General features: G+C 49.9%; 1 protein-coding gene and 2 long non-coding RNA genes across 8 annotated transcripts in view; 1 reads left to right on the top strand and 2 right to left on the bottom strand.

The window, feature by feature from the left end:
• The window catches only part of LOC123605246, a 117,377-nt gene extending 109,945 nt beyond the window's left edge, over positions 1–7,432 (bottom strand). Inside the window, exon 1 of the long non-coding RNA XR_006715686.1 lies at positions 6,943–7,432. This is a non-coding gene — a long non-coding RNA (uncharacterized LOC123605246). The remainder of the gene's footprint in view (positions 1–6,942) is intronic.
• A 118-nt stretch (positions 7,433–7,550) lies between these two features.
• ARAP3 (ArfGAP with RhoGAP domain, ankyrin repeat and PH domain 3) overlaps positions 7,551–27,699 on the top strand; it is a 25,486-nt gene continuing 5,337 nt past the window's right edge. Inside the window, exons 1-24 of one of the 6 annotated variants that reach the window (XM_045491620.1) lie at positions 7,551–7,643; positions 8,257–8,346; positions 10,017–10,690; positions 10,807–10,868; positions 10,976–11,087; positions 15,368–15,568; positions 15,728–15,797; positions 16,071–16,191; positions 16,286–16,470; positions 16,560–16,666; positions 17,159–17,358; positions 17,457–17,542; positions 17,685–17,867; positions 18,025–18,160; positions 18,787–18,903; positions 19,342–19,489; positions 19,617–19,719; positions 21,545–21,764; positions 22,462–22,525; positions 22,775–22,938; positions 25,063–25,275; positions 25,558–25,663; positions 26,641–26,788; positions 27,091–27,159. In XM_045491620.1, coding sequence (XP_045347576.1) covers positions 10,167–10,690; positions 10,807–10,868; positions 10,976–11,087; positions 15,368–15,568; positions 15,728–15,797; positions 16,071–16,191; positions 16,286–16,470; positions 16,560–16,666; positions 17,159–17,358; positions 17,457–17,542; positions 17,685–17,867; positions 18,025–18,160; positions 18,787–18,903; positions 19,342–19,489; positions 19,617–19,719; positions 21,545–21,764; positions 22,462–22,525; positions 22,775–22,938; positions 25,063–25,275; positions 25,558–25,663; positions 26,641–26,788; positions 27,091–27,159 — 3,339 coding nt within the window. In that variant the 5' untranslated portion in view covers positions 7,551–7,643; positions 8,257–8,346; positions 10,017–10,166. Of the gene's footprint in view, positions 7,644–8,256; positions 8,347–8,429; positions 10,691–10,806; positions 10,869–10,975; positions 11,088–15,367; positions 15,569–15,727; positions 15,798–16,070; positions 16,192–16,285; positions 16,471–16,559; positions 16,667–17,158; positions 17,359–17,456; positions 17,543–17,684; positions 17,868–18,024; positions 18,161–18,786; positions 18,904–19,341; positions 19,490–19,616; positions 19,720–21,544; positions 21,765–22,461; positions 22,526–22,774; positions 22,939–25,062; positions 25,276–25,557; positions 25,664–26,640; positions 26,789–27,090; positions 27,160–27,699 lie in introns of those variants that run through there. The other 5 variants (XM_045491611.1, XM_045491626.1, XM_045491606.1 and 2 more) reach the window with 5 other exon arrangements.
• The window catches only part of LOC123605234, an 8,371-nt gene continuing 7,482 nt past the window's right edge, over positions 26,811–27,699 (bottom strand). Inside the window, exon 3 of the long non-coding RNA XR_006715671.1 lies at positions 26,811–27,374. This is a non-coding gene — a long non-coding RNA (uncharacterized LOC123605234). The remainder of the gene's footprint in view (positions 27,375–27,699) is intronic.

Here is a 27,699-nt window from a genome sequence, read left to right as displayed (position 1 = left end):
ATGTAGGGAGTTTTCTGAGGAGGAGTGGCTGGATCCAGCAGGACAAGGGAGAACAATATTCCCTCCCTGCACTGAGCGGACACACGCATCCATGCAGGGCTGGGAGTGAGTTTCTCTGAGCCCCCTCAGACCTCCATATTCCTGAATGGGGGCAGTGTCTGACTCTCAGCTGATCTGGAAAAACAGTAAAAAATCAGGAGTAAGTGCTGGTGCTGGGGCCAGGAGGAGGCAGAAACAGGTAGAAGGTAGAAGTTCAGGTAGAAGGTCCAGAACAGCACACAATAATCACTCCCTTTTCTAGTGCAAGGAGGCCAAGAGGGGCTAGACTGGGGCCAAGGGGCACCCCCTCTTGGCCTAGGTCTTCACCCTCTGACTACTTCAAATCCTCCAATTTATAAACACTGCAGGCCCATGACACAATCCCATCTCCAGAGTACAGCCTCACATTCCATTGGAGCTCTGTGTCCCAAGAGGAACCAGCCCAGTGGCATTCGGGTGGCTTGCTGGGAAGCAGGGCAGGAGGAAGTCAGGTCAAGACTGAGAAAAAAGACTGAATGTCCCTCATGTCACCCCTGTACCCTAGCCTTCATCCACCACCTTGCCTTTCTTTAGATGTGTGGGGATGGGAATGCAAGCTGGTGCAGCCACTCAGGAAAACAGTAAGGAAGTTCCTCAAAAAACTAAAAATAGAACTACCCTACAACCCAGCAATTGCTCTACTAGGTATTTATCCAAGGGATACAGGTGTGCTGTTTCAAAGGGACACATGCACCCCCATGTTTATAGCAGCACTATCAACAATAGCCAAAGTATGGAAAGAGCCCAAACGTCCATCGATGGATGAATGGATAAAGAAGATGTGGTATATATACACAATGGAGTATGACTCGGCAATCAAAAAGAATGAAATCTTGCCTTTTGCAACTACATGGATGGAACTGGAGGGTATTATGCTAAGTGAAATTAGTCAGTCAGAGAAAGACAAAAATCATATGACTTCACTCATATGAGGACTTTAAGAGACAAAACAGATGAGCCTAAGGGAAGGGAAACAAAAATAATATAAAAACAGGGAGGGGGATGGGGCGCCTGGGTGGCGCAGTCGGTTAAGCGTCCGACTTCAGCCAGGTCACGATCTCGCGGTCCGTGAGTTCGAGCCCCGCGTCAGGCTCTGGGCTCATGGCTCAGAGCCTGGAGCCTGTTTCCGATTCTGTGTCTCCCTCTCTCTCTGCCCCTCCCCCGTTCATGCTCTGTCTCTCTCTGTCCCAAAAATAAATAAACGTTGAAAAAAAAAAAATTTAATAAAAAAAAAAAAAACAGGGAGGGGGACAAAACAGAAGAGACTCATAAATATGGAGAACAAACTGAGGGTTACTGGAGGGGTTGTGGGAGGGGGGATGGGCTAAATGGGTAAGGGGCACTAAGGAATCTACTCCTGAAATCATTGTTGCTCTATATGCTAACTAATTTGGATGTAAATTTTAAAAAATTAAAAATTAAATAAAAAAAAAAAAAAGATGTGTGGGGAGTGCACCAGGCTGGGGACAGAAATCTTGGTATAAAACTGTGGTCTGCTTGTTCCTGGAGTCATCCCAGTCATTCTACTTCCAGGCAAAGGCAGAAAGAGGGGCAGAGTAGATGAGGAACCTGAGCCCCAGGCAGTTGGCTCTGCTTGCCTGGGATACACAAATGGGACTGGAGGGGCCCACCTATGATAGAGTGTGTGGATATTTTTCTAAGATGGAGTCTATAACTGTCAAATTCTCATAAAAGTTTAAGATCTGCCTGTGCTGTCCAGTATGGTAGCCACTAGCTACATGTGGCTATTTAAGTGTACATTAAAAATAAAATAAAAATTAAATTAAATTAAATTTAAAAAAATAAAATAATTCAGCTCTTCTAGCTCACCTTTCAAAGTCACAATTCAATGTCTTAATGACCATATGTAGCTAGCGGCTACCATGTTGGACAGCATAGATACAGAACATGTGCATCTGTAAGTAAGTTCTGTTGGACAGTGCTGCCTACGAATTAAACATTGTTTTCACTTTATTAAGGTATGACTGATAAGTAAATTGCATGAATTTAAAGTATACAACTTGATGATTTGACTTATATGTATGTTGTGAAACAATAACACAACAAAGTTAGTTAACACATCAATCACCTCACAGAGTTACCAGTCTGTGTATGTGTGTGGTGAGAACATTTAAGATCTACTCTCTTACAAATTCCAAGTATATAATACACTAATGTTAACTACAGTCACCATGCTGAACAGTAGATTGCTTTCCATTAACCTTGCACAGGTAAACTGAGACCTAAAGTGGAGGTAATCTGCCCAAGGCCCCAAGGGGAGTCAGTGATAGTGGCAAGAATCATAAATGCCCTTCATAAAATATAAAACTGCATAAAAATATCTTCTTATACATACAGCTTAGTGTTCCACAACAGCCTGGGATGGAAGGAGACAGGGCGCTGGTTGGGGCTCTAGATGGGGGGAAGGGAGGTAAGCTGTGTTTGTTCCTCCCACCCCACTCCCAGGGCTGCCCCAGCCCTTCAGGATAAAGGAGGCTTAGAGTTCTGGAAATACTTCCCCTCCCCCATGATGACCTCATCCTCACAAAAATGTGAGAAGGGCAATGGGAGGGGTTTCATGGAGGGAAGCTAAAGGGGGGGATTGTGGGTGGGGAAGATGGCACAGTCCCCAAGCCAAAGAAATTAGGGGGTGGGGAGAGCTGTACTGATCCTAACCATGCTCCACGCAGCCATCTTCCTAAAATCCAAGTCTGAACCTATAACCCCATGCTTGTGCTCTTCTTGGAACGGAGACCAAATCCCAACCAAGGACAAGGGTCTATATGGCCTGGCCCCTAGGCCCCTCAATCTCAGCTGGCCCCAAACTCCCATCTCTTTGCTCTGTCTCTATTACTAGATTTGCTCCCACCTCAGGACTTTTGCTCTTGTGGTTCCTTGGCCTAGGATACTCTCCCTCCCGGCCCTAAGGAACTCCTACCCATCTTTCTGATCTCAGCCTAAGCACAGCTTCTGGGAGAAGCCTTCCCAGAACCCCCAGGCCAGGTCAGCTTCCTCTGTTATATATTCTTATACTGCTTCCCTTTGGAACACTTGTTTTGGCTTGTAATTACTCTACACATTTATTTGGGGGTTCTTTGGTAAATGTCTCATTCCCCTAGCAGACCAAGCTCTCCATAGTCTGTTTTTGCTTATTGTTATATCTCTAAACCCTTGAGCAGTGGGTGTCCCAGAAGAGGTGCTCAATCAAAACATGAGAAATAAATGAAATGATTGCATGGAGTTTTCCTTCCTGCAAGAAATATGCTCTTCAAAGTCCATGTCCACTCCAACTGGCCCATCTCATTAGGACACAGTGTGGGTGGTGCATGTGCCCTCTACCCACCCAGAGAGGGAAAGCAGGGGAAGAAATGTGCCCAGGAGGCCCCTGGAGACAGCAGAGGTGATCAGGAGAGCAGGAGTGCCAGGATATTGGATGAGGAGTAACAGAAGTGGTGGAACCCACAAGATGACAACCGGGAGATGGTGGAAACACAATGAGAGCAACGTGGTCTAATCTGGCAATAGGATGCCATGAGATGATTGAATAAAACACGACCCTGGATGTACCAGAGTGAGGGCATAACAGGTAAGCTGGTTTGAATCCAGAGTCACTGTGGAAGTGACTGGCAAAAATCGAAACAAGGAATGGGAAACATTTATCAGGCACTTACAGGGCATCAAGCCCTTTCCACGTACCCAAGTATTCCCATAGATTAATCTCTATGACAACCCCATAAAGTAGGCCCTATTAACATCTCTTTTCCTTGCAGAAAAGGAAACCAAGGCACAGAGAGACTAAGTAACTTGCTCAGGTCACATAGCAGGTAAAGGTGGATCAAGATTGTACTTTGGAGACGGCTCTTACTTCCTGCATCATACCATCCCCTTCTGGTGAACAAAATGGCTCCCTAAGTGATTGTGGTTGCAGTGATCTATGATTTGGGTGGGAAGGTGGAAGAGCAAAGAGAGACATGGAAAGGGTAGTGGAATATTCCTTCCGCAATCCCCGCTGCTTGGTTCTGTCCTTCCTCTGCTCACCGGTACACCTTTTGCCCCACATATTAGTCACATTTATTCTTACTCCTTCCCTGAAAAATGCTAGAGAGGCTGAATCAAACCACACAATAAAGAGCAAGAGCAAGAGAAAGCCTGTACTGGCCAAGGGGAGGACTTTGAGGAGATGGGGTATAGATGAGGGAGAAGCCCAGACAAGTGAGGTTTGTGACCAACACAGAAGGGTTATTGTAGGTTGTAAGATCTTTTGAGAGATGAAACATTGGAAAACCTGTTCATTATTTTTGGTTTCTGGCATATACTTTATTTTTAAACTGTGGTTCCATGTATATATTGGGTCACAATGAGCCCTGCCATTGTCATTTGGGTTAAACCAGAGCTGGCAGATCAGATGGTGATGGTCAATAATGGGGCCTCTCTTGACTGGGTGAACTGGTAGGACTTCAGGGTTAAGGTTTGGAGAGAGTCCTTTCCTATTACCCTGAGCCCACCAGGCCCTGAAGGAGTCACAGGCAGTACCCCAAAAGGGAATGGCAGCTCAGCCCAGATCCCCAGCCATGGAAGCCCTTGGAGGAAAGTGAGTTCCCTAGCTCAGCCTGGTATGGCTCATCTCGCTCTAGGCAAACCTCTTGGAGAGTGAGGATAAAAGAGGTCTGGCTAAAGAGCAGGGACCCACAACAGCCTCCCAGAGAAGCAGCCCCTCCAGGGGACACTAGCCACCCACGCAGTCTCCATCTCACTCCTAAGAACTGGTTCACTTCCCACACTACCATTCGCCTCACCCTTTTTCCCTAGGGTGTCTTCCGTGACTACTCTCTGTCCCCATTTTCTCAGACCAATAGCCCTCCCCTCGTCTAAATCATCTTGGGAGGCATACACCCCCCAGGGGAACAGATGACTTGGCTGCTCTACCCCACTCTTAAATATTCAGAGAAAAGATCAATCCCAGAACTCTGTGCTCCCCATCCTTGAGCCCACTGAGCTCCTTTCTGCCCATCCACCCGGGGGCCAGGGCAGACATCTGCTGCAGGCTCAACCTCTGAGTCCACGTGCCTGCACACCAGACCTGGTCAGTACTCTCCCCTTCTTTCCCCAGGCATGAGGAGGGCAGAAGGCAGCCTCAACATCTGGATTGTTGGCAGTGTGGAGAAAGATCCACTGTATCCAAGTTCAGGGTCACAAGGTTTCAGCCCTTATCTTCCAGAGCTTGGAATGTTTCCATTCACTACCTTCATTTTTACTCATCTCTGTCTTGACCTGTTTCTGTCCTTAAGAAGATTGAGAATATGGGGTGCCTGGGTGGTTTAGTCGGTTAAGCGTCCGACTTCAGCTCAGGTAATGATCTCACAATTTGTGAGTTTGAGCCCAGCATCTGCCTCTGTGCTGACAGCTCAGAGCCTGGAGCCTGCTTCAGATTCTGTGTCTCCCTCTCTCTCTGCCCCTCCCCCACTCACGCTCTGTCTCTGTCTCTCTCAAAAATAAATAAACATTAAAAAAAAAAGAAAGAAAGAAAGTCTCTTTAGAAAAAAAAGAAGAAAAAGAAGAAGGTTGAAAATGGAAGAGGGAGTGGGGAAGGAACCCCTGTGCCTCCCTGGCTAGAGTTATAAGCCCAGGGGTACTCCCTCTTGTAGCTCTCAATGACCCTAGAATTAGAATTCTCTTTGCCTCACTGGGCTCAGGTTACAGAAATCTTTGAATCTGCCCTGTCCCCTCAGTGACGAATTATGGCGTCAAAGAGAGAAACACAAACACAGACACAGGTAGAGAGAGAGGTGGGGCAGAAAGAGAGGCAGACACACAGAAAAACCACAAAGAAGATTCTGAATGAAGAAAGACAGAACTGTATTCACAAGAAGACAGAAAGACAAAGAATAAAAGAGAAATAAGAGAAACAGAGAAACAGATATGGGAGGTGTGTGGCAGCGAGAGACAGAGAAAAAGAGAAACTGAGAGAGCCAGGGAGAAAGAGAGAAGGAAGATACAACTCAGGGACAAGAGTCTTCACCCACCACCAAATGACTGAACCAGACAGGGGACATAGGGTCTGGGGAGAGAGCTGGGTCTTCCTTTCTGCAGCTCTGTCCTGACCCTCTTACTCAGGTGTCCTCAGTGTGGAGTCACTAAACTTAGACGGGAAAAAATATTATATTATTTTCACTAATCTCTAGCTGAAATTTAGCATTTCCTTCCATTATGATAGTAGCAACAAACTAGTCACATTAGCCATAACAATGGCTTTGTCAATAATAAAAATCACTTATATTTTTGTATCATATTACAGTATCGTAGATATTTTGAAATATCATTCATGCTCTTCACTGCTTCAAAATTATGTGAGGTATCAACCTACTGCTAGATCTTATTTAAAGCATTAATAAAGAAGCACATATATTACTATATCACATTAGAATAGTTTAAAAACTGTATTACAATATAATTGGTTTCCTTTGTAATCCTACATATTTCATTTTATGCATTTTAAAACATTATGCTGAGAATGGTTACATAGGTTTTGCCAGACTGCCAAAGGGGAACTTGACACAAAAAACGTTCAGAACTCTTGCATCTGGCCCCTGACCAGGACCCCTTCCAAACTATCCCTCTAGATTCCCTGTGTCCTATAGTTATTTACTCAATTCCCTTTTCTTGCTGGGTTACTAGGAAATGTGGAAGAGGAAGGCAGCCAGGAGCTGAGAGAGGAATGAAGGAGAGAGGCAAGGAAGGGAGGTTGGGAGAAAATATCTTATACCACTAAGCAATAGAAGGAAAGTTCATCAAGGGCACAGGGATAACTCTTGAGTCAAGGTCAGCTGTCACAGGAATCCCCTTATTTTCCAGGAATGGGCCTACCTTAGGATCTCTGCTGAGTTTGGTCTTTGGATGGGAGCAACCCCATGGGAAGCTGGCCTTAAACTGCGAGTTGATGGATTTCAGAAGGCAGCAGCTAAGGCCTTTGGTAAATTTTCAGTCTTTGTAGTTGGAGGTCCATGAAGAGCATTCTCCTGGCCCCACAGTTGCCCATCCAGAGAAATGTCTCCTTAATCTGTAAAATGGAGGTGATAAAATCCCCTATCTTAAGAGTTGTTGTGAGGATTAATGGAAACTTGCAAAGCAATATTTGCACAGGGCCTGGGACAGAGTCGGCTCTCAGTAAGTGGCAGCCATTACTATGGTCATTTTAATAATTATTATTATCATTCTCTTTCTCAGAGAGAAGAGCTCCAGGAGGCTGAAGGTAGCAGATCCTCTCCAAGCTGGGGCAGTTGGGAGAGGTGGGGACCACTTCACACTCCCCTCACCTTCTGCTGAGGCAGGGGTCTTCCCCTAGTTACTGACAGTTCCTTTGTCTGCTGACTCACAGCCAACTTCCTCTCATACAAACAGGAAAACACAGCGAGCCAGTGGTGTCCCCCCCCCCCCCCAACAACACCACACATAGCTAAACACCAGCCCAACTCTGAGGGGGAAGTGCCTCAGGCTCTGGGGGACAGGCTTCAAGGCTAGGGCTCCAGGCAAGATTGGGAAAAAGGAGAGGAGCCATTTCTCCTCAGGTAACACCCCCATCCCCCTACCTCCGCCCCCCACCTCACCAAAAAAAAAGAAGAAAAAAAAATGGAGTACGAGGATGAAGAGAAGGGGCTTCTCCTAAAGAAGAAAAGACTTCTTGCTGGGTCACTGAGCTTGCAGGGCGCCAGGCTTATCCCCTAAAAGGCAGCCCCAAGACACGGGTTGGTGGGTATGGGAGTAGGAATGTTGCCTTGCTGACCTTCACCACTGGGAAGAAACCTAGGCCTGGCTCTTGGGGAGGAAGAAGCAGATGGGGACTCCTCTGCTAGGCATCGGCCCCTATTCCCTCACGTCAAACCTCTGGGCTACTGAAGGGGTCCCCAGCTTGGAAGGCTGTGGCTATCTGTGACTTCCGGATGCCAGCCTCCCTTCACTCTCCAACTGGGTGCCAGGGTCCAGCCACGGTGCTGGGCATGGGACAGGGGCTGCCACCCTGGGGGCTTAGGGCCCACCTCTTTCCCTCCTCTTTTGGCACGATGGGGAGGGAACAGCAGAAGGGATGCAAAGCCGTACTCCAGGCCGCTCTCCTTTTCGCTCTGGTTCTACCTCTGTCACATCTCCATTCTGGTCTTTACCCCTTTGTCCCTCTCTCTAAAGCTGTCTTGACCTCCCGCTCCTGTTCCGGTCCCTTTCTCGGCCCCTAGGAAGACAGAGTTGGCCAGGCCCCGAGATAAGCGCAGCGGTTAGGTAAGGAGCCCAAACCTTTTGAAGGCCGGCGCTTGCACAAGGAGTGGCGGGGCCCAGCGGAGGGAACCGGCCGGCGGGGCGGGGCGGGGCCAGGCCCGTCGGGGGAGGGCTGAGGGGAGGCGGGGCCCGCGCTGCGCGACCCGAGCCTCGGACGGCGCGGCGGGCACCGGGAGCGGACGGCGGCCGCGTAGTGAGGTGAGGACCCCCGCGCCCACGGGCCCCTGCTTCCCAGACTCCTCCCCGTCCCCTCCTCGAGGGCCCCGTCCGCGCCGGCGGCCGTCCCCCGCCCCCCTCCCCGCCGTGACTCGCCCCTCCCTCCGGTGGCCCGGCCTCTGCCCCCTCCCTCCTCAACCCCCTCCTTCGTCGCAGCCCGCGCTGCCCCGCGCTGCCCGGCCCGCCCCCGGCACTCCTGCCCCGCGCACCTCCGGGTTCCCAGTCCCGTGCCCTCGGGCTGGATCTGAGTCACTGGGAAACTGGGCTCTGAGTCAGGCCCTAACTAGCTTGGGTACGGGGGCCCAGCTGCGGAGAGGCAGAAAGGCCAGAACTGATGCTGGGGCGAGAAGGAGTCCTGGTCAGGACCCCATGGGGAGAAAGTGTGTGAGAACCTAACAGGCAGAGGCAGAGAGACAGAAATCTGGAGTCACATACACCTAAAGGTCTAGTTAAAATTGGAGACTCAGGCAAGGAGAGGCTTAATGACAGAGCAAAAGAAGGAGGGGAACAAAGATGGATTTAGATAGAGGCAGTGACCGATAGAGTGGGGTAGAGAAAGGGACAAGCAGAGAGAAAACTCCAGGGAGACAAAATCTGAGACAGGTCCAGAGAATAGACCAGGGTCAGGGTCAGGATGGCAGAACGGGACAGAGCCTGAAAGACTTGAGCCCAAAGGCATGGGAAAGGGAAAGGGAAAGCTCAGAGGAAGAAGATTTGGAGAAAGCAGAGGTAGGGGGATGTCATTTCACACTCTTGAGTCGCTATAGGGAGGGTGCTCACGTGTGCATGCATGTGTGTGAACTTGCTTCAGGTTGGTGGAGAGCGAAGACCCTGGAGTACCCCTGGCCTCTGGGCCCTCCTCTTTCCAGCCCAATTCTCCACCCTATCCCCATTCCCCAGGCGGCCTGTTTCCATGGCCAGGACCCCACTTGCTGAAACTAGTTAGGGCTCTCTGGGCAGCCTGACCAAGGCAGACAGGATGTGGGGGCGGCCAGGGCTGGAGGGACAGGAAGGAAGTCTGAGCAGAGACAATAGGTGGAAGGGGAGGAGGAACTGGGAATGACCAGGATTAGGATGGCCGAGCTTGTACCTCAGTTCTGAAAACCAGGGGGGTGGAATCTCCACCTCTTCCCTCCTCTTGTGCCACAGCTGCCCCTGTACCCACCTTAGGCCACATCATGAGGCCCCTCTTCCCACCATCCCATTCCATCCTGCCCCCGCAGGCTTCTGTCATCTTGTCCCATGCTGACTTGGTTGAATGCAATAAAGCAGAGGCAGAGCTTTGATCCAGACCTAGGGTGGTCAGGAGCATGGGGGCCAACACTTCCACCAATTTGTTGTGAGCCTGGGGCAAGCCTCTTCCCTTCTCTGAGCTTCAGTGTCCTCATCTGCAAATGAAGAGATTCCTCTATAATAAGAAAGCCCTTTCTGATGTTCTGGGACGGCTCTTCCTCCAGATTGCCGGCCACTGGTCATTTTTCTTTGGAGGAAGACAAGTCTGGTGCCTACCCCCTGTCCAGGCCTCAGACTTTGGGACAGGGAGGGGGAATCTCAGCCTGAGCCCTTCCTTCACCCTGCCGCTCCCCCCAGCAATGGCCTGAGCCCCCATGGCTGCCCCTCAGGACCTGGACATCGCTGTGTGGCTGGCCACGGTGCACCTGGAGCAGTATGCAGACACGTTCCGAAGGCATGGCCTGGCTACAGCGGGTGCAGCCCGGGGCCTGGGCCACGAGGAGCTGAGGCAGTTGGGTGTCAGCGCCACAGGTCACCGGAAACGCATTCTGCGCCTGCTGCAGGCAGGTGCTGCAGAGGGCTCCCTGGATTCCCAGTTGGACAGTGCCATGGAGCCATCCCCCAGCCTAGCCCCCCAAGCCCAGCCCTCCAAGCCTGTGCCTAAGCCCAGGACAGTATTTGGTGGACTCAGTGGCCCCACCACCACCCAAAGACCTGGAGTGAGCCCAACCCTCTGGAAACCAGAAGTGTCCAGGAGCCCGGAGTCCAGCCCAAGTTCCCCTCCTCTCCCCACCTCCTCCTCTGAGCAGACTTCAGCCTTGAATACTGTGGAAATGATGCCAAATGCCATCTACTTTGGCCTGGACTTAAGAGGCGGGGCACAGACAGCCCAGGACATGTGAGTGGGACTGGCTTCCTTGGGATCCAGTGCTGGGTGGGGGCAAGAAGGTGCAGGACATGAGGGTTTCTCCTCTCTCCTCTCTCCCTTAATGATCACTAGACTTTTTCCCTCAGGACCCCAGACAGCTCCCAGGCAGCTGCCCCCACCCCTGCCCTCAGGCCCACAACAGGCACAGGTAGGTGGGTTATCATGGGTTGGGGGGAGAGAGACAGGTCCTTTCAGGACCCAGACATTCCCACCTGACCTCCTCTTCCTTGTCTCTCCCATTACTCCCCCTGCCAGTACATATCATGGACCCTGGCTGCCTGTACTATGGTGTCCAGCCCGTGGGGGTCCCAGGGCCACCTGACAGAAGAGAAGGCAGAGGTGTCTGTCAGGACCGGGTTGAACACAGGTGAGTAGTCAGTAGGGTGGTGATGGCAGGAAGAGAGAAGCTTGAGGAGCAGTCTGGTGGTGGCCACGGATCCAGTTATTCATCAAGTGTGTATTGAGTGTCCACTGTGTGCCAGCCAGGTACTCAAGATATAGAAGGACTATGGCAGACCCAGTACCCCCCTCAAGCCTCTTGTGACTCAAGGGCAGACAGGAACTGAAACAAGTAGACAAACAGATGGATATATAATTTACAATATGGAGAAATGCTTTTCTTGCTTTCATTTAACAAATCTTTATTGAGCATCTACTGTATCCCAGATGTTGTAGGTATTTGGGATAGATCAGAAATCCTTGTCCGTGTGGGGAGTCAAATAAAAATAAGTATAATAAATAAGTTACATCATATGTTAAAAGGTATTAAATACCATGGGAAAAAAAAAGAGCAGGGTAAGAAGGCTGGGATGGAGTGAGGGGAAGTGGGCTATAATTTTTCATTAAGAGTTGCCAGAGTGTTTTCAAATGACACTTGAGCAAAATGAAGGGTGTGAGAGAGTTAATCATGACAGTGTCTGGGATAAGTGTCCCAGGCAGGGGGAGTGGCTAGAATAGAGGCTTCCAGGTAAACCCAGGAGTGGTGACAAGGCCAGTGGGGCTGGGGTATAGTGGCCAGGGCAGGAAGAGTGGGAGGAAATGATGTCAGAGAGGTAAAAAGAGTCAGATCAGGTAGGACCTTGTGGGGACTTTCGCTTTGACTCTAAGTGAAATGGGAAGCCACTGGAAGGGTTTTGAATACATTTTTAAGAATCCCTCTGGTTGCTGTGTTGGGAATGGTCAGTAGGAGCAAAAGCAGAAGTAGAGAGACCAGATATCAGGTTATTGCAGTAATCTAGATGAGACATCTCAGACTAGGTCATGGTAGTGGAGATGGCAAGAAGTGGTTGGATATGGGTTATATTTTGAAGGCAAACTGTCATGTGAGAGACATTGACACTTGGGGTGTGAGAGAAAAGAGCAGTCAAGAATGACCTCAAAGATTTTAGTCTGAGCTGCACTGTCCAGTGTGGTAGCCACTAGCCACATGTGCTTACTGAACACATGATATGTGGCTAGTCTGGAGTAAGATGTGCTGTAACTATAAAACTACCAAATTTGAAAGACTTGGCATGAAAAAAAATCAGTACTGGATGAATATGACAGAAGTAGACATAAATTATCTTACTTTTTATATGGACGACATAGTAAAATGTTAATATGTTGGGTATGTGGGATTAAATAAAATATAATTAGTTTTACTTGTTTCTTTTTATTTATTTATTTATTTATTTTTCAATGTTTATTTATTTTTGGGACAGAGAGAGACAGAGCATGAATGGGGGAGGTGCAGAGAGAGAGGGAGACACAGAATCGGAAACAGGCTCCAGGCTCTGAGCCATCAGCCCAGAGCCTGACGCGGGGCTCGAACTCACAGACCGCGAGATCGTGACCTGGCTGAAGTCGGACGCTTAACCGACTGCGCCACCCAGGCGCCCCTCTTTTTATTTTTTAATGTGGCTACTAGAAAATCGAAAATTACATATGTGGTTTGCACAGTGACCTCTGTTGGACAGTGCTGTTTGAGCAACTGAAAGTTCCTGGAGTTGCTCTGATCTGACATGGGGAAACTGCACAAAGCAGGGGGTGGTGGGGAGATCGGGAGCTCCATTTTGGATGTGCTGAATTTGAGGTATATATTATAAGCCCAAGAAGAGATGACAAATAGACCATTGAATATACAAGTCTGGAGTTTGGGGGAGAGGTCTGAGCTGGAGATCTAAATTTGTGAGTTTACAGCATCTATATGGGTGTATATAGCTGTGAGTGAGTGTCGATAGAGCAGAGGACCAAGATCAGAGTCCTGGCATACCCCAATATCAAGAGGTTTGGGAGAAGAGGAAGAACCAGCAAAACAGACTAAAAAGAAATGAGTAGTAAAGGAGAAGGAAAACCAGAAGAGTGTGATGTCATAGGAGCCAAGTGAAGACAGGAGGAGGGGGAGGTCAACAGTTCAAATGCTGCCAGGAGGTCAAGAAAGACAAGGACTGAGAATTGGCTTCTGGAATTGGCAACATGGAGGTCACTGGGTAAAGGTGAAAGCCAGATCAAAATGGTCTCAAGAGATAACAGAAGGAGTTGGAAGGTACAGATGACATTTTTTAATTTTTCTGCAAAGAAGAGCACAGGGTTGAGTGGTTGTTACAGTGGAAGTGGAGTTAAGAAATGTTTTTTGTAGGAGGCAGTGTTACATATGTTTATAGATGGATTGCAGGGATGTGGTAGAGAGGGAGAATTAGTTGCTGTCGGGGAGAGGAAGGGGAGACAGTCTGGAGCAACATCCTTGTGTAGGTGAGAGGATGGTGCACAGAGGAGGGACTGGTTTCAGACAGGGATGTTTATGACAGCAGCAGAAGGAATGTAAAAAATGTGTGAAATTGGGTAGATGAGGCACTGGGAGTTTGTGGGGGTTCTTATCTGGTTGCTTAAGTAAGCAATTTAAGTAAGTGTTTCTCACTTAAGTAAGAAACAAATAGGGTAGAGTAATGGTTTTCAACCTTAGCTGCACTATAGTCTGGGGAACTTTTTTTTTTTTTTTTAGTTTATTGATTTTGAGAAAGAGAGAGAGAGCACACAAGTGGGGAAGGGAGAGAGAGAGAGAATCCCAAGCAGATTCTGCACCACCAGCACAGATCCCTATGTGGGGCTCCAACTCACGAACCAAAACGGAGATCATGATCTGAGCCCAAGTCAGATGCTTAACGAACTGAGCTACCCAGGCAACACAGCCTGGGGAACTTTTAGAAATAAACATTCATGAGCCCACTCCCAGATGATCAAACTTAAATGTCTAGGATGGGGGCCATATACTGGTATTTTAAGGTTTCCCAAGTGACTTTGTGCTACTGAGGTTAAGGACTCCTGGAAAGTGACAGAGAATAATAGAGGACTTCCTGGGAAGATGGCATAAGCAAAGACCTAAGGGCTGAGCTAAAGCAGCCCAGGGAAGCATGTTCTGGGCAGAGGGAACAGCATGTGCAAAGACTCTGAAAGAGGAAGAGAAGGTGGCTAAACTGTAGTAAGCAAAGACAAGGGTGATACAAAAGGAGGTCAGGGGATTGGGTGTGGGTCTCATTGTACAAGGTCTTACAGCCCGTGTTAAGGGATTTGGATTTATCCCAACTGCAAATGAGCAGTTATGCAGGATTTCATTGAGGGAAGGGGTGGTGGAGGATAGTGAAATGATCTCATTTGCATTAAATTTTTTTTTTAATGTTTATTTTTGAGAGAGAGATAGAGACAGAGCGTGAACGGGGGAGGAGCAGAGAGAGAGGGAGACACAGAATCTGAAGCAGGCTCCAGGCTCTGAGCTGTCAGCACAGAGCCCGACGCGGGGCTCAAATTCACAGACTGTGAGATCATGACGGGAGCTGAAGTTGGACGCTTAACCAACTGAGCCAGCCATGTGGCACCCTTTTTTAAAAAAAATTTTTTTGGGGCGCCTGGGTGGCGCAGTCGGTTGAGCGTCCGACTTCAGCCAGGTCACGATCTCGCGGTCCGTGTCCGTGAGTTCGAGCCCCGCGTCAGGCTCTGGGCTGATGGCTCAGAGCCTGGAGCCTGTTTCCGATTCTGTGTCTCCCTCTCTCTCTGCCCCTCCCCCATTCATGCTCTGTCTCTCTCTGTCCCAAAAATAAATAAAAAAACGTTGAAAAAAAAAATTTAAAAAAAAAAAATTTTTTTAATGTTTATTTATTTTTGAGAGAGAGAGAGACAGACAGACCGTGAGCAGGGGAGGAGCAGAGAGAGGGTCAATTGCATTTTTAAAGGAGTGCTCTGGTAGTGATGGAAAGTGAGGTCCAAGGGAGGGCAGGAGTGGAAGCAGGTGACCAGTTAGGTAATTCATATCACCCTGGTGAGAACTCGTGGGAATTTGGTCCAGGGAGAGAAAGTCAAGCACTTTTTGGAGAGAGAACCAAAAAGACTTATTGATTAGATATCGGCAACTGTGGCAGAAAGCCAGCTACACAGCCTTTCCCCAACTTTTCTACCAAGTAATACTAATGGCAAAGGAGAGGGACTGAAATTTTTCCAGTAAAAAATCCAAGTGTGCTCAGGGAAAAGGCTCTATGATAATCTTTTGGGTTCCCAACATCCCCATTTCCCTGTTAGAAAAGTGATCCAGTACCTTCCAAACATTCTACGAAGTGCTGTGGGTGGGGGTGTCTAGGGACCTGGGTCTAATATATGTTCTCTCTTGCCCCACATAAGGCTCAGCAGGCAGGATCTGGAAGCACGGGAGGATGCTGGCTATGCTAGCCTTGAGCTGCCTGGAGATTCTACCCTCTCACTGCCCACCCTGGACATGGAGATGAATGATGACCTCATTTCACCCTATGCCAGCTTCTCATCCACAGCAGACCGCCCCACGCCCCTGCTCAGCGGCTGGCTAGACAAGCTCTCCCCTCAGGGGTGGGGCTACTGGGGAGGGAAAGGGAGGGTAGGGAGGGAGAAGAGGGAAGAGGGAGGCTGGGTGGTGGTGGTGGGTCGGGTCCCAGGTACTCCCAGACCCTAGGAACCCTCAGGATACAGCCTCCACCACTCACTCATCTTGGCCCCTGCCTTCCCCAGAAACTACGTTTTCCAGAGGCGCTTTGTGCAGTTCAATGGCAGGAGTCTGATGTACTTTGGCAATGATAAGGTGGGGGTCTGGGAGATGCTATGTTGGGCCTAGGGAAAGAGAAAGGGAAGGGGAGGGTTGAGAAAGGCTCGGCACTGGAAGATGGGAAGCCCAGGTCGGGGGCGGGGGGCGGTCACCACACGACTGATGTCAGCATCTAAAGTAGCTAGGTTAGCAGCTGTACCCCACTGCTTGTGGAATGAATGCCGATCTCATTAAAAGTTGGCGCTGGCCCCAGGGTCAGCACACATGGTTGAGTTGCTGTCCCTTTGGGTCACTGGGCTGTCTCTCCAGGATCCCTTCCCCAAGGGTGTGATCCCTCTGACTGCCATTGAGATGACCCGCAGCAGCAAGGATAACAAGTTCCAGGTCATCACTGGCCAGAGGGTGTTTGTGTTTCGCACAGAGAGCGAGGGTGAGAAGCAGGGCCCTACTGTGTCAGGGTGGGGGGCAGGGAAGCCATGTGAGCACACAGCTGCTGGCTAACCTGCTTCTCTGTCCCCCACCAGCCCAGCGGGACACATGGTGCTCCACACTGCAATCCTGCCTGAGGGAGCAGCGCCTCCTGGGCCATCCCCGGCCCCCTCAGCCACCCCGACCCCTCCGCACAGGCATGCTGGAACTTCGTGGACACAAGGCCAAGGTTTTTGCTGCTTTGAGCCCTGGAGAGCTTGCCCTGTACAAGAGTGAGCAGGTGAGAAGGGCCTGGCTGAGGCCAAGGAGCCTGGCCTAGCCCATTCTGGTGCCTCATTGAACCTGTTCCAACCCTCACAATCCCACCAGGCCTTTTCTTCCGGCATCGGGATCTGCTTCATTGAACTGCAAGGATGCAGCGTCAGGGAGACCAAGAGTCGCAGTTTTGATCTGCTCACGCCCCATCGCTGCTTCAGGTGGGGCCCAGACTGGCAGGAGGCAGGGATGGGGGAGAGACTTTTTTTTTTTTAAGTTTATTATTTATTTTGAGAGAGAGAGAGAAAGGGGGGGGGGGGGGAGAGAAAGTGTGAGTGGGGGGAGGGGCAGAGAAAGAGAGAGAGAGAGAGAGAGAGAGAGAGAGAGAATCCCAAGCAGGCTCTGCACTCTTGAACCCACAAACAGGGAGGTCATGACCTGAGCAAAGACAGACACTTAACAGACTGAGCCACCCAGGCACCCCTGGGGGAGAGACTTTTGAAGGAGACCCAGGGCAGGTAGAGGACTGGAGGCCTCTTCAGTAGGATGTCGGTGGGTGTGCACTGATGGAATTCCAGTGATCAGGGTCAAGGTCTCAGGAGGGTCTGGGCTGGCCCAGAAGTGGCCTGCAGGCCTTCCTGCAGGAATGGCTAGTGAGATGGGACAGGTAGGAGGGGGTATCCATGCCCACAGACTGGCTGTCCACCCCTCAGCTTCACAGCCGAGTCTGGGGGTGCTCGGCAGAGCTGGGCGGCCGCTCTGCAGGAAGCAGTAACCGAGACCCTGTCTGACTACGAGGTGGCTGAGAAAATCTGGTCCAATCGGGCAAACCGGCACTGTGCGGACTGTGGCGCCTCCCGCCCAGACTGGGCTGCTGTCAACCTGGGGGTGGTCATCTGCAAGCAGTGTGCAGGTGAGGGCTGGGGCCTTTAGCTAAAACAGGGAGAGGGAGCGGGGGCTGAGGCTGGAAGTTCTGGGTATCTATGCCACATACCCTTCATACCCTAACAGGTCAGCACCGGGCCCTGGGTTCTGGGATCTCCAAAGTACAGAGCCTGAAGCTGGACACAAGTGTGTGGAGTAATGAGATAGTACAGGTGAGGAGTCTGAAGAGGGAAAAAGTGGGGAAGATGGAAGAAAAGCATCCATAAAAGGCTGTGGGCCCAGCTTGAGGGCAGGATTGAAATGTCTGACGACTCAAGTTCCTGTCAGTTGCCTCTGCCCTTTGTCATCCTACAGTTGTTCATTGTCCTGGGAAATGATCGTGCCAACCGCTTCTGGGCAGGGGCATTACCCCCAGGTGAGGGGCTGCATCCAGATACAAGCCCTGGCCCCCGGGGAGAGTTCATTTCCCGGAAGTACCGACTGGGTCTCTTCCGGAAGCCCCACCCTCAGTATCTAGATCATGGCCAGCTTCTCCAGGTAGGAGGGACAGGTTGGGGCTGATGGAGGAGGGCAGTCTCTGAGTTGAAATGCCTAGACTTGGCGTGGGGTTGGGGCTGTTTCTGATGACTGGAGGACTGTCCCCACACTGTCAGGTTGGGTCTTGGGGCTGACAGAGGCCCTTCCCCTTCTGTAGGCACTGTGTGCAGCTGTGACAGGACCCAACCTGCTGAAGAACATGACCCAGCTCCTCTGTGTTGAGGCCTCTGAGGGCGAGGAGTCCTGGTCCCCCTCAGCACCTGACGGCAGCTTCTCTGGTCTCCTGCTCCCAGGTAATCCCCAGAAGGACCTCCTTTCTCATCCCCTAAGAATTCTCAACCCTGACCCGTGCCTTGATTGTTCCAGGGAGCCCCATGTACCCTTTTACTCATCCCATCACAATGGCCCGGTTTGGGTAGTTTCCCAACCTTCTAGATCCTCTGGGTCCTATATCCTGAAGTCATGAAATGATCAATGGCAGCCACTGCCTGGAATGGATCTGGATGTTTGAGGTGTTAGTGCTGGTGAACCCCTGACAAGGTCAACCCATAAAGGAGATCTCATCTCCCTGGGGAAGTCTGATCAAAGAAACGGTCATCTAATGATGCTTCTCTCCAGGGGTCAGGCCAGAGGGGCTGTGACACTTATAGGATGGCCCATGCTTAGAGGTTTCCACCCTGGGCTGACTGGGTGAATGGATAGCTGGTTGGGAGAGGCAGTGGGCAAGGGCTGGTGCCTTGCTTCCTACTACCATCTTTACTAATCTGGGTAGTAAGGGGTCCAGCCCCACTGGGCTCGAATTGGCCATGCTGCCAGTGGAGTTGGGTCCCACTGTCTTCCTCAGTCTGATCCTTTTCCTGATGACTCAGGCCATCCCATTGCACTGCACTGAACTGACCACTTCTCCTTCCCCTTGCAGACCCTTCCCCTGGCGTGTACAATGAGGTGGTGGTACCTGCCACTTACAGCAGCTTCCTGTACTGTGGTCCCATCAGCAACAAAGCTGGACCCCCACCTCCTCGCAGGGGCCGGGATGGTGAGAGGCGAGCCGAGGGTGGGGGGAGGTGGGGCAGAAACTGGGATGAGCAAGGTGTACCGCAGAGGGGCGGGAAGGGCAAGTGGGGCCACACCCTGGAGTGGACTAGGTGCTGGGAGTAAGAGAGGGACCATGCCTGGTGGCAGCACTGGGTGATAGATGAGAGCGTGTGCTGTGAAGTCAGACTGCCTGGGCCAAATTCCAGCTCTGCTACTTCCTACTAATGTGACTTGGGCAAACTACTCAAACTCTGGGCCTCAGTTTCCCTACCTGCAAAGAGGACTGAAGATGATACCCACCTCATAGTATTGTTGTAAAGATTACGTGAGATCATACACAGGCAGAGGGTTTGGCATAGAAAGAATAAATATGGGAAATGGGAATTATGACGGTAGGGACAGACATCTTCTGCCTGCTGACCATCAGCCTCCCCCTTAGCTCCCCCCCGAATGTGGTGCGTGCTGAGAGCAGCTCTGGAAATGTTTGTGTCAGAAAGCAGCCCTGAACCCCTCAGCCTCATCCAGCCCCAAGATGTTGTATGTCTGGGTGTGAGTCCCCCACCCACTGACCCAAGTGACCTTGACAGGTAACCACACCCCTTGACAGGTAACCACACCCCATGCTCCCTGCACTCCCCCTTTGCCCTTTGTGATCCTGAGCCTGCCAGCCCCTCTTGGTCCCCATTCTCCTCCTTAACCTCACTTTCTTTCTAGATTCCCCTTTTCCTTTGAGCTCATCCTCACTGGGGGAAGGATCCAGCATTTTGGCACAGATGGAGCTGACAGTCTGGAGGCCTGGACCAGTGCTGTGGGCAAGGTGAGCCAGCCGAGACCTCCTCCCTAACAGCCCATGGTTTCCCTGTCCCCAGCTGTCCCCATCCTGCCCTCTCCTGTTCCTATAGCCACCCCTACCACATCCACCTTCATTAACAGCTGTGCTAGGACCAGTGTTAGGCACTGCCCACTCAATAGCTCATTTAACTTTCACAACAACCCTGAGAGGAAAGGATTATCAGTATTTCACATACAGGGAAACAGAATTACACAGGTTATGAAGTCACTTGATCAAGGTCACAGAGCTAGGAGGCAGCAGAGCCCAGGATTGAAAACAGGCCTTTGTCTCCAAAGCTCATGGCTTGAACCTCATTGCGCAGGCCTTCTTCCCAAGGAAAGGCTGCCTCTAACTCCCACTTCCCCCTTCCCCAAGTTCTCCCAGTGCACAGGTGAGGCTGCCTTTATTAGACCCAGCGTCTCCATTCCCAGGCAAGCTGGTCTCTCTGTCCTGCACCCTCTCCCTGCAATTAAAAGTTCGGGCCCTAGGGGTTCCTGGGTGGCTCAGTCAGTTGAGCATTGACTTTGGCTTGGGTCATGATCTGTCTCCATTCATGAGTTTGAGCCTCACATTGAGCTCGCTGCTGTCAGTGCAGAGCCCCCTTTGGACCCTCTGTCTCCCTTTCTCTGCCCCTCCCCAACTTGTGCTCTTTCAAAAATAAATGAATATTAAAAAAAAAAAAAGTTCGGGCCCTAAAGTCAGATATCCTGGGATCTGAGTCCTCCAACTCTCAGCCTTGTGAGCTTTTCCATACAGATAGAGTGGGTCTAAAAGATGCTCCCCTTGGCATTGAGGATTAGGTGACATGTGAGACCTGTGCTGCTTGGCACACAGCGGGCCCTCCATCTGTGGGTGTTGAAATAGTAATGGTGATGATGATGCCCATTGCTCCAATCGCTCCCGTCCTTAACTGTTTTTTCCCTCAGTCCTGCTCCACCTTCAGCTTATCACCCTGGTGCCCTCCTGACAACCCCTCAAAATAGTCGTGTGCCCTAGCAAGCATGCCCTTCCTCCTTAACCCCTGATGGCTGCCCTCCTCCGCCAGACTTATGAGCTGCTACTCTGCGGGGGTGGTTAGTGACTTCCCATTACCAAAGTCCAAGGGCTTCCTTCTGGCCTCACCAGGTCGGCCCTGCAGGATGTGACACTCCTCTGTGGGAAATGCTCAAACATTCATCGGAATGTCACAGAGTGATTTTATGTGTAGAGTCTACTTTTTAAAAGGGAGGGCTTATATTGTGTATTTCTTTTTTCAGTTTTCTTTTCCAGTAGTTCATTTTTATTGTTTTTTACAAAAGTACTATTAGTAACAGATTGGAATTTTGAACAAAAAAAAAAGAAAAGAAAAGAACTCCTTGTTTCATCACCACAGGTAGCTGGAGAAGCACCATTTTGCAGACCATCTCCAATATTTATTTCTTCACGAATCCTCCCCTGACCCCTTAGGGTGGTGGGATTTCCCAGGGCATCGTGACTCTTCAGTTAGAGCATTTTGGCTGCCCATTCTTTCTTACCCTTACATCCCTTACATCCCTTACCCTTACATTTAAGGGCATAAGGCTGCCACACAGAGTATCTTCTCTGTGTTGGCTGGAGCATATTAAATTGAACTGAATTTCTTTCCTGTCTTTCTCCATCCATCTCCTGTGTTCTTGTGTCTTTCTTTTGTTCTCTCCCTATCGCTTTTCATTCCGGTCTTTCTTCTGCTCTCTCTTCGTGTCTTTCCCTATCCTTCTCACTCTTATTTCTCTCCACCTGTTATCTCTTTCCCCATCCTCCTTGTTCCCCATGTCTTCCTCTTGACTCACAGTGGTTCTCCCCGCTGAGCTGTCACCAGCTGCTGGGCCCTGGGCTGCTGCGGCTGGGCCGCCTGTGGCTACGCTCTCCCACCCATTCAGCCCTGGCCCCTGGCCTTTGGCTGTCAGGGTTTGGACTTCTTCGTGGTGACCACCTCTTCCTGTGTCCAGCACCGGGCCCTGGCTCTCCAGCCCCTGAGGACATGGTGCATCTGCGGCGGCTACAGGAAATCAGTGAGCAGGGGCGGGGACAGGGATGAAAGGTGGCCATGGACTAAGGGACAGTGTACCTTCATCTATTTGGGGATCCCTAGGGGAAACAGCAGAACATAGTGTATTCAGGCACAAGCTTTGGAGTCAGACTGCCCAGATACAGACCTCCACCTCTGTCACTTTCTAGCTGTGTGATCTTGGACAGGTTGCTTAACCTTTCTGTGCCTTAGTTTCCTCCTCTTTACAGTGGGCACAATGAAACAGTTGTAGTTTCAAATAAGGCAATGCATGTAAAACACTTATCACAGAGCCTGGTAGGACCTATCTTATAGGTGTTTAATAAATGTTACATGTTATAAATGTTACTGTTACTCTTATTTGGAGTCATTTGCTGGTTGGAGACTGGGAGAGGGGACTGGGTATTCTCACTTCCTCAAAGAGAACAGTATGGGATAATATCAGAGGGCTTTGGAGACAAGAGACCTGAGTTCCAGCTCAGCTTTGCCATTTTATAACAAGTAATGAGACAAGCAGCCTAACCTCTCTGAGCATTAATGTCTTACCTGTAAATTGGGGATAATAGTATGTAACTTACAGGATTTAATACAGCATTGTTTGTAGGGTTCCTACTCTGGCACCTACATACCTTAAATACTTAGTAAATATTAGTCACTGTGATGAAGACAGTCATGATACTGTCTCATGGTTCTCCTCCCAGGTGTGGTTTCAGCAGCTGACACCCCAGACAAGAAGGAGCATTTGGTCCTGGTGGAAACAGGAAGGTAAGTGTTGCCCTTATCCTTGACCCTGGATCCCTCTTTCTAGAGCCCGCCCCGCTCCGCCCTCCACCCTGGTCTGCTGGACCACTACCCACTTTCTCAAATTCCATTGCCTAGTTCAGCGGCTCTGTCTGGGTTGAATTTTGCTGCCCCCTGCTGGTGGCTCTTGGAAGGCTGGGCCTTGTGATCATGGGCCTCTTAGTTTAAAGGACCCTCAGGAGCTGGCTCTGACTCAGGCCTCTTGGGTCTCAGGACCCTGTATCTGCAGGGGGAGGGCCGGCTGGATTTCTCAGCATGGACCGCGGCCATTGAGGGGGCCGCTGGCGGGGGCGGCACAGGGCTGCAAGAGCAGCAGATGAGCCGGGGTGACATCCCCATCATCGTGGATGCCTGCATCAGTTTTGTCACCCAGCATGGTGAGTGGGTACTGGCCAATACTGAGCCAGTAGGGGATGGGGGACATAGGAACAGCCAGAAGTTGTGATCTGCCTACAGAAGCTTTGCCTCCAGAGACTGCAGCCTAACAACAACCTGCTGTATGATCCTTGGCAAGCTTCTTTACCTTTCTGAGCCTCAGTTCCCCCATTGGTAGAATGGGGCTACTAACAGTCCTCGTTTTCTAGGATAGTTGTGATAGTAAGAGAACATATGTAAAGCATGTAGCACAGCATCTGGCAGGTAGTAAGTGTTCCAAGGTAGCTGTTAGTGGGCCGTGGGCGTGGAAGGGGAGCAGAGCAGCACTGAAATGTGACTGGAGATGGAGAGCCATAAAGAACAAAGAGGGGGCAGCTGTAAGGCAAGAGCCAAGCTGTGCAGCAAAATCCTTGAAGGTCTGAGCAGATTTATTCTGTGTGGGAGTTTTTCCAGGCATAAAGGCTCAGCTGTGCGAGTGGCTCCCAGAATTCTCTGTGACTTTTTGGCCTCTGCTTTATTCTCCAGCCCAAGGAGGCACCAAGTAGAATCTAGCTCCTTGATGAACCCCCTTTAGAAGGCAGGACTCTTTTTTTTTTTAATTTTTTTTAACGTTTATTTATTTTTGACGAGAGAGACACAACATGAGTGGGGGAGGGGCAGAGATGGAGAGAGACAGAATCTGAAGCAGGCTCCAGGCTCTGAGCTGTCAGCACAGAGCCCAATTTGGGCTCAAACCCAGGAACCATGAGATCGTGACCTGAGGCAAGGTTGGACACTTAACTGACTGAGCCACCCAGGTGCCCCTAGAAGGCAAGACTCTTGATAGGAAACTTCATGGAAAACTAAGGAAGGCAATAAAGGGGGGAAAGCACATCCATTAACTACAAATAGTTGTGCTTACAACATTGACAGTGGATAGTGAGTGGCTAATGACATTCTCCACACTTGGGTAGTAGCCTCATGCACTGACTTTGCCTGCTCACTAGATCCCATCCTGTTCTCAGTCTTCCTCATGTTCAAAGGAGGGATTAAGTCAGCAGTCCAGTGAAAGCCCTGGAGAAAGAGCATGGGTGCCCATACCCACTCCTCCACAGTTCCTGGACTGCCGCTCTTCATTCAGCAGATGTTTACTGAGCTGCTCCCATTTGCCAGACACTGGACATATAGTGGTGAAAAGAGAAAGTTCTATGATGCTCAGAGACTAGTGGGAGAACTGGGTAATAAGTAAGAAAAGTACAGTCAGTTCTCATTATTCATGGTAGTTTTGTTCTATGAAGTTATTGCAAACATTGAATGAATGAATACTAAATTGTTGCCCCAGTGGAAATACAGGGTTGGGTTCCTGGGAAGCTCTGGTCACATTCTCATCAACTGATCCATCAATATGTAACTTTAAGTGTGTTTCTGTTTAAAGATACTTGCTTTAATATGTATTTGTGATCTGTTAACTTTGAATTCACAGCCAGCAGCACTGTAACTCATGCATAAGGAAAGCTTATCTGACACACATATTTTCTCCATAAGGCACATCACAGCCTTCTTGTACTTAGGAACACTAGACAGCACTTTAGCACTTCACTTGGGGGCCATTTCAAATAGTGAAACTACCCAAAGAAAAAAAGCACAAGAATGAAAAAATGTGGTTCTATATATACCATGAAGACTACACTTGTTTACCATATGAGAGCTTAGCTGGGAATGTGTCCAATAGGCAACTCAAATTCGTCTCTGCTCTGCGCATGTTCACAAATGACTGGGAAAGTGCCACAAGTACTGGTTTGGGAGTTTAAAATAAATTTTAGCAAGTAGATAAATTCACAATATTGAATCTGAATAGTGAGGATTGACTGTAATATGATTTGAAAGTGCTATTTCAAAACCAAAATAGTGAGTGATGGGGACTCTGTGTAATATCATGGTTAGGGAAGGACCTTCTGAGCAGGAGTACTTGAGCAGGGTCTTGAGAGTCAAGACCATGGAGGCAGACTTCTTCCTCTCTGGCCCATTTACCCCAATAGCCCTACAGCATGTCAGCGGGGGTGGTAGGGGTAGGTCACAGATACTGGATACCAGGTGGGTGGGTGGGTCTTTGGGCAGTGGTGAGCAGAGATGCTGGCTGTTCTCAGGGCTCCAGCTGGAGGGCATATACCGGAAAGGGGGTGCCCGCGCCCGTAGCCTTCGGCTCCTTGCTGAGTTCCGGCGGGATGCCCGGTCAGTGAAGCTCCGGCCAGGGGAGCACTTCGTGGAGGATGTCACCGATACGCTCAAACGCTTCTTTCGAGAGCTCGATGACCCTGTGACCTGTGCACGGTTGTTGCCCCGCTGGAGGGAGGCTGCTGGTACTCCCAAGGTCCCTAAAAACTCTTCACAGATAGCCAAGGGACAACCAGGAACTCCACCCCCCCCACACACACACCCCCTTGAATCCCTGAGGCTGTTTTGTGGGATTGGGCAGCCATCCTCCCCAGTACTTCCTCCCCACCCCTCAGGATCACTCAAGGACTCAGCTTAGGTCAAGGTGGGAAGGGGGCAGAGGCACATCCACCCTAGGTTTGTTTCTTCAAAAATCCCTCCACGCTCCCTTCCCAGATCATCTCCACCCCTTCCCCTTTCCATCCCAGAGTTACCACAGAAGAATCAGCGCCTGGAGAAGTACAAAGAAGTGATTGGCTGCCTGCCACAGGTTAACCGCCGCACGCTGGCTACCCTCATTGGGCATCTCTATCGGTCAGTATGGCCAGGACCCCCGCAGGCTCCTCCCTGACCCTTTATCAGCTCTACCTGCCGCCCACATTCATTCATTCATTCATTCATCCTGTAAACAATTGCTAAGTGAAAGCGTCAGAGCACAAAGGTTCAGAGTGTGGACTTTGAGGTCAGGCAGACCTAAGCTTTACTCTAGTTTTCCACCATTCTAGTGTGTCACCTTGGGTGTTATTTGTACTCTCTGAGCCTCAGTTTCCTCGTTTGTAAAAGGAAGATGGTGTAACGAATAGTATCCACCTCCTAGGTCATGAGAGTTGAAGGAAATAATCCTTCCAAAATCCTAACTATAGCACCTGGCATGTATGTAGTAAGAATTCAAAAACGGTAAGCAATCAATATTATTTTGCTTTATTATTCTATGACAGACAAAGGGTTAGATGTAGGAGACACAAAGAAGAGTAAGTTGCAGATCTATCTTGACCAGTCTCTTGGGGAGACAGGACTTTAAACGATGCTAAGGTGAACACTGGCTGTATTGTACTGATTACTCTATATCACAGGGATGGGCCAACTATGGCCCATGGGCCGAATCCAACCTGTTGCCTGTATTTCTAGATGAAGTTTTGTCCATGAAGTGTAAAGCCACACCCATTCACTTTTATATGGTCTATAACTCTTCTCATACTACAACAGTAGAACTGAGGAATTGCAACAGGGAACGTATGGCCTACAAGCCTAAAATATTTACTGTCTGTCCCTTTACATAAAAGTGTGCTGCCTCCTACAATATTTATAATCACCCATTCCTTATCTGTCTCTCCCCCAGACTGGGAGCTCCTTGAGGCCAGTATTGTGTCTTACAGCTGTATCCCAAATGCTTAGCCCAGGGCCTGGCATACTGTAGGAACTCAATAAGTATTTGCTGAATGAATGGATGCATTGACCAACAGGTGAGCACAAGCTGCATCCCTTGTGACCCGTGTCACGCCCTTCTGCAGGGTGCAAAAGTGTGCTGCTATAAACCAAATGTGCACGCGGAACCTGGCCCTGCTGTTTGCACCTAGTGTGTTCCAGACAGATGGGCGGGGGGAACATGAGGTGCGGGTGCTGCAGGAACTCATCGATGGCTACATCTCTGTCTTTAATGTAAGCTCTCTCAACCCCTGACTATAGTCCCTCTTCCTGGATTCTAGATCTTGCTCTCCCCAACAGGACCCCAGCCCACACCTCTGAAAGCCCTCTGCATCGGGAATCACCTTCCAGAGCCCTGGGCCCCTCTATCCCATAACATCACTCCAAATGCCCATGCCCCATTAGTTCTTAGCTCTTCTGGCCTCTAATGCTCTCATATAGACCCTCTGGTCTTGTACATCTCTCCCTTCTTCCCTCATTTCCTAGTACCACCCCCCCACCTCCACAATACACACTTCTTTTTGACTCTTCCACAGATTGACTCTGACCAGGTAGCTCAGATTGACTTGGAAGTCAGTCTTATCACCACCTGGAAGGATGTACAGGTAACTTGTCCTGACCTTAGACTCCTGAGTGGGCCAGGAGGGGATATCAAGACAGGAGGGTGGCCTTCTGCTGCTGGACATTGGCCGTCAGCTTTCAGAGAAAGGGGGAAACCAAGGAGGGGAGTGCTTTGGGGAGAGGGGTTTGGTTTAGGATTTACTCCACTTATTCCACCATGAGGATTCTTCATTACACAATGGTGGCGAGTACTTCAGTTCTGCGTGTAAAAAAAAGATCCAAGGAAGAATTAGCTAAGTTAGACCAAGTGCTGAGAATAATAGTAATAAATAGGATAACAAACAGCAGAGGACTTATATTCTAAACCCTATGATCTCACTTTAACATCACACAACTCCATGAGGTGTACAGTCCTATTTTTTCAAATAAAGAAACAGAGCGGGGCACCTGGGTGGCTCAGTTGGTTGAGCATCTGACTCAGTTTCAGCTCAGGTCATGAGCTGGCTGTTAGTGAGTTTCAGCCCCGCGTTGAGCTCTGCATTGATGGCGCAGAGCCTGCTTGGGATTCTTTCTCTCTCTGCCCC

This window comes from Leopardus geoffroyi, chromosome A1 (genome assembly GCF_018350155.1).
Source record: "Leopardus geoffroyi isolate Oge1 chromosome A1, O.geoffroyi_Oge1_pat1.0, whole genome shotgun sequence".
In the NCBI taxonomy this organism is placed as follows: domain Eukaryota; kingdom Metazoa; phylum Chordata; class Mammalia; order Carnivora; family Felidae; genus Leopardus; species Leopardus geoffroyi.
The sequence above is the reverse complement of the archived record's forward strand: the minus strand, read 5'-3'. Positions and strand labels throughout refer to the sequence as shown.